This window comes from Ictidomys tridecemlineatus, chromosome 15 (assembly GCF_052094955.1).
Source record: "Ictidomys tridecemlineatus isolate mIctTri1 chromosome 15, mIctTri1.hap1, whole genome shotgun sequence".
Classification (NCBI taxonomy): Eukaryota; Metazoa; Chordata; class Mammalia; order Rodentia; family Sciuridae; genus Ictidomys; species Ictidomys tridecemlineatus.
The window spans coordinates 4,691,986-4,702,569 of NC_135491.1; the positions used below are offsets into that span (position 1 = coordinate 4,691,986).

At 38.2% G+C, this 10,584-nt stretch overlaps 1 protein-coding gene across 1 annotated transcript; it reads right to left on the reverse strand.

Annotated features, from left to right (window-relative positions):
• Positions 1-1,848: 1,848 nt before the first annotated feature.
• LOC101956835 (vomeronasal type-1 receptor 4) lies at positions 1,849-3,039 on the reverse strand. Its single transcript, XM_005341990.3, has one exon. It carries the CDS (start codon positions 3,007-3,009, stop codon positions 2,113-2,115), a length of 897 nt encoding a protein of 298 aa, XP_005342047.2. The 5' UTR covers positions 3,010-3,039; the 3' UTR covers positions 1,849-2,112.
• Between the last annotated feature and the right edge of the window lie 7,545 nt (positions 3,040-10,584).

The following is a 10,584-nucleotide window of genomic DNA, read 5'->3' on the forward strand; positions in this document are numbered from 1 at the left end:
AATTGGCAGCAGAACTTGGATTTCCCCAGAACATGTTTGTAGAGGCCGGTGTGAGTTTGGGAATAAAGAATTGCTGTTTGAACCTACAAAGCTGTGTGGTGGCTCGTGATTCAGTGCCAAGCCGAGACATTGGCACTTTGCTGGAATGTTCTTCACCAAAAAAGGCAGGGGATAGGGTTTCAAAAGAAGGTTGCCCAAACCCATTGGGAAACTCCCAAGTCAGGGTTAGAACAAACTTCTTTGCCAAATAAAGGTGGAGGCCACTTGCTTCACACAGTGCGTGTGAGGTGATGCCAGACCAAACATCCCCTTTACTCAAGGTTAAAAGAGGAAGCTCAGCCCATGGGCAGGCAGCCTCCAATGGTGGTCAAATTTCAGGCATCCTCAGCTCCTCCATATCCTAGATGCATGACCTTGACCCAGTACCCATAACTCCATACGACCTGAACTTTGCTCCTGGGTGATTTTGCCCACTCATGCCCCAGGTCCCATCCTCTGTCAGGCTCCCTACCTTTCCTGTGCAGGTCTTTTCTCCCTCCCCTTGTCTATCATGTCCCCTAGCTCCACTTTCTTTATTTACACCTGTATGTGCCTTAGTTCATTGCCCACCAAGATCGACCTCCCCCTCTCCTGCTACTTCCCCACAGCACACTTCATCACATTCCAATGAACCATAATCTTCTTTTGCCTTTGAATCATGCATTGTCATTTTACCCTCTGTTAATGGGACACCTGTCATCCTTCTCCCCTCCAGAACCCAATATCCTTAACGTCCTCACACACACGCTGTCTTTGTAACTTAAGCCCAGCACTGACTTAAGCCCCTGAGCAACATGTGGTATCCTTCTGTCTTCTCACTCTCCACCTTCTTCTCTTCCCCAGCACTTTGTAAGCCGACCCTCCAGGCTCTCTGCTCCACCATCTTAAGTCTGTCATCCCATTTCCCTGTGTCCTCTGTCACTCTCATCTGTCACACAGCCAGACAGTCTCCCTCTTCTAAATGCTGCACTATTAAACAATTGCTGCTGGTTATTGTTGACATGTTCCCCAAGAGTTGGAGTGTGTGCACAGTGATCAAATTCTGAGGCAGGTAAAATGGAGAAAAATTATGAGAAATGAATTTCAGACAAGTTAGTGAAAATTCTCTCTGGATATGTTTTTTGCTGGTTTTCAGCACCATATCTGATCCCTTCAGCCTCTGCTAGGGTATTGATTTTCAGTTATGCTATAGTTGAACAGTGGTTGCTTTCAGGGCAGCCTGGGGGCTGAGGAGTTGGAGGTAGGATCAAGCTAAGTAAAATGACTGGAGCTTCTTGTTCCTTCTGGTGTGGACTTGATTGGCTGCTCTAGATTCCAAACCACATTGTTTTTAACTGGGGCCTCCAAACTACTATAGGATTCAGTAGTATGCATGGGTTCTGAAATGCATTGGGGATCTTGGACTGCATTACCCTGCACAAGGCAGAATGCCTGAATGACTCTGCTCCTCTGTGTGGTGCACTCGGTTCCAACCTGCAGGACCACCACCATCTACCTTGTGTTGTCTGGGCCTCTCTTTCATCTCCATCCTCTGATCACACTGATGATACAATTTTGAAAAAAACATATTAATTCCACATCTATCCCAGATAACTTCTGGATCTAATTTCACTCTTCAATAAAATCTCTACACATGATAGGAATATTTGAGATAAATACATGGATAATTGTTATACTCCTTTATCCATCTCTCATGTCTCCACTGTATTTTCTTCTGGCAAATATTTTCAGGAGTACACCACTTGTTCAGTCATTGTGATTAAATCAACTTTCAAGGACTGGGAACTCATTTATTTGATCTGCCTCCAGCTATATGAATTCCAATAACAATCTACAGGTTGCTGTGCAACAGCACAAACACGATCAGCTTTACTTCCTTCCACAATGAATGTAGCTCCCACATTCAGGCAGCTGAGTACACCAATGTCCTTTGGAGTATACAATAGAAAGGCAAGTGACTACTTCAGAGTTTTTGGATTGGTGTTTTGAGCATGAAGAACGACTGAACAATTGCACATTGTCTCAACACATACTATTCACATACTTATTTCAAAATTAAGAATTTTATATTCCTTAGGAGCAGAGCCTGGATAGAATGGAGTTATGGTTCATGAGAAGAAAGGGGCTGACAGTGGGAAAACACATGGAGATCAGGGCATTGGTGTTCACCAGCCACCAACTGGGATTAAAATGAAGGTTAATACAAACATTTAATAAGGAAGAGAGTGTGTGGAAACTCACAAAGGAGCTGACCAAGACAAGGATTCTCTGGGTGGCTCTGGACTCAGGGCAGGATCTGGGGGAACCTTTGATGCTGTGAATGTACTGAACCCTCTGCTTGTGCCTGTACAGTAGGAGAACCATGGAGCCACTGGACCAGATCATGAGCAAGGAAAAGACAACCTCAGGAAATACAAACAATGCTGCATATAATGAATTTGTTATGTTGTCAGGACCAATGTCAAGACAGTACCTCAAATATCTTTTCTCTGTCAGGTTTTTGCTATTCAATTTGCCAAGCACATAGAGAGGAAAAATGGAATTCACCACCAAGTACAGGATCCAGCAGAGGGAAATAGAGAAGCCAATGTACTTGGGAGCTCTTTCTTTGTGATCCTTCCAACAGGAGTTCATGGGGCTGATGGTGATGTTCTGGAAGACGCTCAAGAGGCAGGTGATGAAAATGGACACACTCCTGCCCACTTGCTGCATGTACAAAATAAGTTTGCATACAAAATCACTGAAGAAGTACTTCAACCCAAAAGCTGCAATTATCTGGGGAATTCCTCTGCCAAGAATGACCAAAGAATTGGCTATGACCAGGTGCCTCAGTATCAAATCAGTGGACCTTAATGTACAGTCATTGCAGAAAAGGACTAAATGATAATAAAGCTGAGAGAAATTTCCCAGGATTCCAACTGCAGACTGTGATAAGAGCATCAGTCCCATGGCCATGTCTCTGGAGTCCATTCCCTCTCTCAGCACATATTGTTTTAAGTGATTGCAACCGTTCTTCCTGTGAACAAAATGACTCATTAAAAATTTTGTAGTGAGGCCCAGTGGTTTAGACCTGTAGTCACCAGCTCCTCGGGAGGCTGTGGTAGAAGTGTGGTTTGAACTAGGCATTAAAACTCAGCCTGGGAAATATTGCAGTACCTGTCTGTGGATGTGTATTTTACACCAAGTATAACTTTCATTGTTAAAATATCGAGATGTCCATATGAATGGGGGGAATTCCCAGATTATTTTCTTAGAGAAGTCAACTTTAAAAATCAGGTGATGAAAACCTGGAGGAAGCAATGGAAATTGAGAGCAGTGATAGAAAGCTTAACTCAACATGTGCAGCATGAACTGATATTTGATAGTCATTTTGAAAAAAGAGAACTATTTTGATCCCCTCAATGGAAATGAGTCATTACTTTTTCATTATCTTTTTTTCTTTTGTTTTCTCCTCTTTTATGTGTTTTGCTGTGCTCTCTGGTTCACACACATATATACATACACATATTTGTTTATTTTTCCCTCACCATAGCATTTTTAAATGTCTATCATTTTTAATATCTTTCCTTGCCTTGTCTATTGAGGGTGGGGGTTTTGATGAGTAATCTGGGTTTGTTTCCTATTGTTTTCATTTGTCTGTTTCTATGGTTTATTTTCCCTCTTTTCTTCTGTGACAGCCAAATTCTACTATTTTCTCTTGCATTCTCCCTTTGTTACTTTTAACTTTCCATTCTTCTTTTTTTTAATATTTTTAGTTGTTGATGGACCTTTATTTTACTTATTTGTATGTGGTGCTGAGATTTGAACCCAGTGCCCCACACATGCTAAGCAAGCGCTCTTCCACTGACTAAAACTTCAGCCCTTTCCCTCCTCCCTTAAATCATCACATGCTACATCTCTTCTGCATTCTCTCTGTTCAATCTTTCAAATCATAAACTCTTTTCTACCTTCTTATCACATGTCCTTTTCTTTTAGTTAACTCTGTTCTTACCATCTTTTAGCACTAATTGTTTATTTAACTTCTGACCCCACCATTAATGCTGTTGCAATTATTACTGCGGTGGGTGCCATTCTTGACACCTCTTGTTGCTTTAATGGCAGATACAGTTCATGGTTACTTATTGTTTTTGTTGTTGTTGTTGTTGTTTGTTTGTTTGTTTGTTTCTTTGTTTGTTTGTTTCCCCCCCACACTGGAAATTGCTGACCCTACCATTTCTGTTTTTTGTTGCAATTAACAATGTAAATGGCACAGTAGGAACCAAGTATTTAGTTTAATGCTGTATAATGTTTACATAGATTGTTGTTTATTGTTTGTGTGCCCCTTTTCTGTGAAGTGCTGGAGTCTATAATGACACTATGAGTTCACAGGGTAGAAACTCTGCTGCTGAAATAAATTCAGTCAATGACATACAAATTAATGACACTCAATCTTCATCTATACCTTAATATAAAGAATAAAAGAGACAAACAGCTGAACTAATGACCAGGCCCCAAGTAGAAACAACTAGGGGTGGGCCCCCAGGTCGTACCTATCAACATCCAATGCTGTAGTTGAAACATAGAGAAGTGACCCAAAGACAGCACACCCATGAGAAGTTCTCAATACAGATCTCTCTAGGACCCTTTTTTTTAATAGACCATATTCTAGGTCACTATATAAGTCTTACAAATACAAAAAGAAAAATGCTATTATCTTGTGAATCCAATCAGATCAGAATATAATGAAACTACCAGTCAACAACATGATATATAGAAATCATAAAAATACACAGAAATTAAAAAATACATTTTAAGTGAGGGTGAGGAATAAATAATAGAATAAATAACAGAAGAAATAAAAAGCTTTTAGAAATTAATGAGAACAGAGATAAAACATACTAAAATTCCTGGGACAGTATAAAGGCAGTTCTAAGAGGAAAATTCATAGCATTGAATGCCTTCACTAAAAAATATCAGAAATATCCCCAATAAATAATCTTGCTAATCTAATGCTAAAAATGAAGACCCTTAATTCACCAAAGTAGGAGGTTATAAGATCAATGTTCATAAATCAATAGCTTTACCATATTCTAACAATTATGCTGCTGGGAAAGAAATCAGGAAAACAATACCATTCACCATAACCTCAAGAAAAAAATATATAACTGGGAATAAATCTAACAAAGGAGGTGAATTATTTCTATAATTAAAAGCACAGAACCCTGAAGAAAGAAATTTAAAAGAACCTTAGAAAATGGAAAGACCTCCCATATTCTTGGATAAGCAGAATTAATTTTATCAAAATATCTGTATTTTTAAAAACATTATACATATTCCTTGAAATCATCATCAAAATACCAAATAACATTCTCCGTGGAACTAGAAAAACAGTTATAAAATTCACTTGAAATAATAAAAGTCCCAGAACAGCCAAAGCAATCAGGAGCAAGAGTAGTCCTAGAGAAATCATAATACTGTACCTCAAATCATACCACACAGTTATAGTAGAAAAAGAGAAAATATCTATTGGCATTAAAAAGATATGAAGTCCAATGAAATAGAAGACAGAGAGTTACAGCCATCTAATACTTGACAAGATTGGCAAAAATATATGTTGGGAAAAAAACAGCCTTTTTAACACATAGAACTGGGAAAAATAGATAACCATGTGTAGAAGAATAAAATTAGATCCTTATCTCCAAACCTGATCAAAAGTCAAATAAATGGAATTAGATTATTTGGGTGAGTTTTTGCTGTTCTAGTAGGAATCGAACCTAGGGGCACTTAGTCTTCAAGCTACATCTTCAGTTCATTTTTATTATTTATTTTGAAACAGGGTCTCTCTAAGTTGCTTAGGACCTTGCCAAATTGCAAAGTCTGGAAAAACTTTGCTACTGCTAGAACAAGAAATAGACTCAACATGGCAACATATTGGTGCAGACACTAACTTTCTTAACAAGACCCCATAACTCAAGAAATAAAACCAAGAGAGACGACATTAAATTAAAAACTTCTTAATATCAGTGGAGATCATGAACAGAGATTCTGCAGAATAACAAAGAACCTTTGCTATATTCTCTTCTGACACAGGGTTAACATTCAGAATACATAAAGAATTCAAAATGTATAACATCAAAAGTAAAACGACACAATACAAAACAAACAAGTATCCCCTGGGTGCAGTGATGCAAGTCCATAATCCCAGAAGTTTGGAAGGTTAATCAATAGAATTGGGAGTTCAATTCCAGACTTTGCAATTTGGCAAGGTCCTAAGCAACTTAGAGAGACCCTGTTTCAAAATAAATAATAAAAATGAGCTGAAGATATAGCTTGAAGATTAAGTGCCCCTAGGTTCAATTCTTACTAAAACAACAAAAACTCACCCAAATAGTCAAATCAATAAATGGGTTAATGAAGAGGCATTCCCCCCCTCAAAAAAGAAATATAAATGGCACTCAAATATATGAAAAAAAGTGTTCAACTACCTGGAAATAAGGGAAATACAAATCAAAAGTACACTAACATTCCATCTCACTCCAGTTAGAACAGCAATCATAAGAATACAATAATAAATGTTGGCAGATAAGTGGTGAAGGAGGTTCACTCACTGTTAGTGTGACTGTAAATTAGTACAACCACTTTGGAAAGCAGTATGGATATTTGTCAAAAGATTAGAAATGGATCCATCATATGATCCAGCAATTCCACTCCTTGGTATTTATCCAAAAGAACAAAACTGACCTACTATAGTGTTGCATGCACATCAATATTTAGTGTAGAGCTATTCATCATAGCCAGTTTATGGACCAGACCAGATGCCCATCAGGAAATGAAGAAATTTAAAAAATTATTCACAATGGAGTTTTATGCAGCCATTATAAAGAATGACATTATGGCATTTCCAGTAGGTGGATAAAACTGGAGAGCATCATGCTAAGTGAAATAAGAGACTCAGAAAATCAATGAGTGAATGGTTTCTCTCATAGGTGGAAGCTACTGCGAAGTAAGGGGATCAGGGAAGGGGTCTTATGAGGGAAGAGAGGTGGGCCAGGAGAATCAGATTAAGGGGCAGGGAGAAGGGACAGAGTAGAGAGGAAATGGGGAATGAATTTGACAATATTATACTATGTCCATGAATACATAAGCCACAATGAATTCCACCTGTATGCATATCTATAAAGGGCCAATTAAAATTGATAATTAAAAGGAAAACCAGTGCAATTGGCAAAGAGAAATGGAAAGAAGCAGAAGGAGAGAGAAAGAGGAAGCACTGGGGACTGATACAGAGCATGTTTGGATAAGTCAAAATGAACTGACTATACTGCAAAACTATAATGCACCAATAAAAGCAAAAGTCATAGTAGAACAAAAATATAGTAGAATAAATAAATAATTATTGAAAAATACTTTTTTTCTAAACCATGATGCATGAAATACTAATAGCTGATAAAATAGGATAAAATTAAGTCCCTAGAAATTTTATGCTAAAAGCTTATATTGACCAATACCTATTAAACTTCTGATAAACAAATGCAAGTTTTGAAAGGCAAAAGAAAGATTTACATGGAATATGAAGACCAGGAACTCCTGGGCACTGAGTGGATTGAAACACAAATCAATACATGCCAGGGACTTGGGTTAAGGTGAGAACATTAATAAACCAGAGGAAACAACACAAAGTACCTTTGGTCCTGACAACCACTGTCCAACACTCATAAAGATATGTCCCTTACCTGGTGCATTCCAAGTTCATCAGGGGAGGAATTCTCACCTCAAGCATCACACACCATAGGTGATTCCGTGGAGACACAATTTCTATCTCCACTGAGTGGATCATAAATGGATGCTGGTCTGGATTTCTGTTAAGGTTTAAGACATTCTCATGGTTTTATCCTCATCTTCACTGTAGGCATGAAGGCATGGTAAAAACAGCTACAGTGATACTGATTTGGTCCATGATGTACTGTGGACAGCAGGGTGCTTTAACTACTACAGTGCTGCAGAACCTACACAACCATATTTCAGTATCAACATCTGGGATTATTAACAATAGTCAACCTCATTGAGGACTTTATTATATTCCATCTGGAGCCATCCTGGGTTGACACCAGATCAGGGACATGGCCCCTGTTACTAACTCAGCTCATAGCCCCAAAATTCTTTCTCTCCCTGTGTACACAGGTTCTGAACCTATTTCTACCCCAAATTCTCTTCCTCAAACTTCCCTTCTTACACACTCTGTCTCAGAGATGCAAATGGAAAACACTCACTGTGCTTCGTGTGTGCAAGGTGGTGGGCTCTGTGTGATGTCCTGACAGCCAGCATGGAGGGAGGGAGGCAGCTGGGCCCTGAGATAAAGGGCTGTGCTCCTGTGACCTCTCTTCCCCTCAGGGCTGCAATTATCACTTCACTTGTAGAAGCAATGACAGTGCAGGCCTGGGGACACTGTTGAAAAACTTTTTTCTAACTTGCTAATTACTAAGGCAATCATGAGTTCCTTGTTAGTAACTTCAAAATAAATGTTGAGGAGTTTGAGAGAGGTTGTTGCTTTTCCATGATCCCTGGAGGCTCATAGGGTCTCATATGGAAGGTTCAGAAAATTTTCAGGGGTGACCTGAGGGACTTGCCAAGAATTTGTGTGTCTCACTGGACTCCAGGCTTGCCTGAGTTCTTCTATCCTAATTGTTGTTAATTCTTAATATTCAGATATTTGAGTTTCTGATTCTCAAAAAAAAAAAAAAGAAAGAAAAGAAGACAAAATGAATACATATATTCATAAATAAAATGGGAGAAATCTGAGAAGAATGTCTAATGAGATAAAAGGAAAAGCAAAAATATAATGTCATGATTAGAATGACCTGGACTTATTTGTATAATTGAATATGACTTAATTTGAATATTATGATATGAAATATTGTAGGAAAATTATTTTATGAATATTACCCCAGCGATGGTAGGAAGTCAAATCAAAACTGTATCACTAGAAGAGAGATGTTTATAACACTCTGTCACAAACTCACCAGCATTAGAGGATTATATTTATTGAGTCTCATACAAGCAGATGGTACCACCTCAATCCAACAGCACTAAAAGTTTTTCAGAATCATTAAACATACTTTTTCAGGCAAATTAAAGAAAGGTCACAAGCAGGTTCTTCTATCAATCCAGCTCATATTTTCTTCAATTTTTCTATATTCATATTGTGATCAAAATTAGTGACATTTCTAATTTTTTATTGTAAAATATTTTCACTTACTTGAAAATATTTATTTGGTGTAAAAGGTCACTTATGAAGGAACATTTAGATATTGACTTTAATGACAAGAGATGCACTTAGGAAGTACACCACTGCAGGCACCTGTGCCATGGTTAGCCTCATGCAGGGAGGCAGGACTGACTTCACATCAGGACAGCTACCCCATGACTCATATGGTTGATTGTTAGGAACACAAGCTCAATGGGCCTTATAACACATATTTTGACACACTCTTAGGCCATGCCGTACATCTTAGAATACAAAGAAATAACATGTGACTAAAGAGTATAGTGTAGAAACAAAATATTCACTTTTTTAGAAGACTCAGATATGAGTTAATTAATACCTAAGAAAAAATGTTTTGAAAAAACAAGATTAGTGAATGATAATACAATAGGAGCCATCCATGAAAATTGGTATGTGTGAGTATTTAAAACTTGAAATACTAGAATTTTTGCATTCGTTTGAATGCATATATTTTAAAAAAATATTAGGTAAAAAAATTTAGGTCCACTTGTTTCTTAATACATGGTGAAGAGCTTTCCTATGCCCCCTGCAATTCATACCCTGCTCCACTATCAGATATATTTCTATGCCACATGGGGCATTCACTACAATCAGAAGATATCCCACATAAAAAAAAAATTTAAAGCTCTTACAGTTGGTAATAGAATTCTGTAATATTCTTGTCGACTTTTCCATACATGTTCCTTTCTACAGTACAGAATAATGGCCTCATTATCCTTGAATTCTGATGCTTTCAGGATTGGTACAATTACTCTCTCTGTTGGCTGCACCATGCTGAATCAGAGAAAATGTTCTGCCCAAGCAATCACCATCAGCTCTCTCTCTGCACAGAACTAAAAAGATTCCTGTGAGCTCCTCCTACTCCACATAACAGGCAGGGAAATACTATGAGTCTGGACCTAGACATCATGAAGATTTAGTGTAGACTTCCTGTAAAGAAAACTGAGCAGCTGGGCGACTTTAAAACAACCTCTTTTTACACGTTCAAAATAACAATTAATTTTTACTTGGACTAAACCACAGCAACCCCTGTCAGTAAGTATCACATTTAGTTAAATTAGGATCCATGGTGGCTCGGCATTTAGGCTAGGACCCATTTATCTTTGCTACCTAGAGCTATTCTTCATCAAACGTTTTAATACTTGTGTGGCTCTGGCTTCTGAAGGCTCAATCAAGTGTCCATTTTTGGCTGTGATCACTTACCCAGACTCTTATGGGTCTCTTCTGACAGATGCTGCTCTCACACTCACCCTGAGTCACTCACCAGGCTCTTCCTTTCTTCC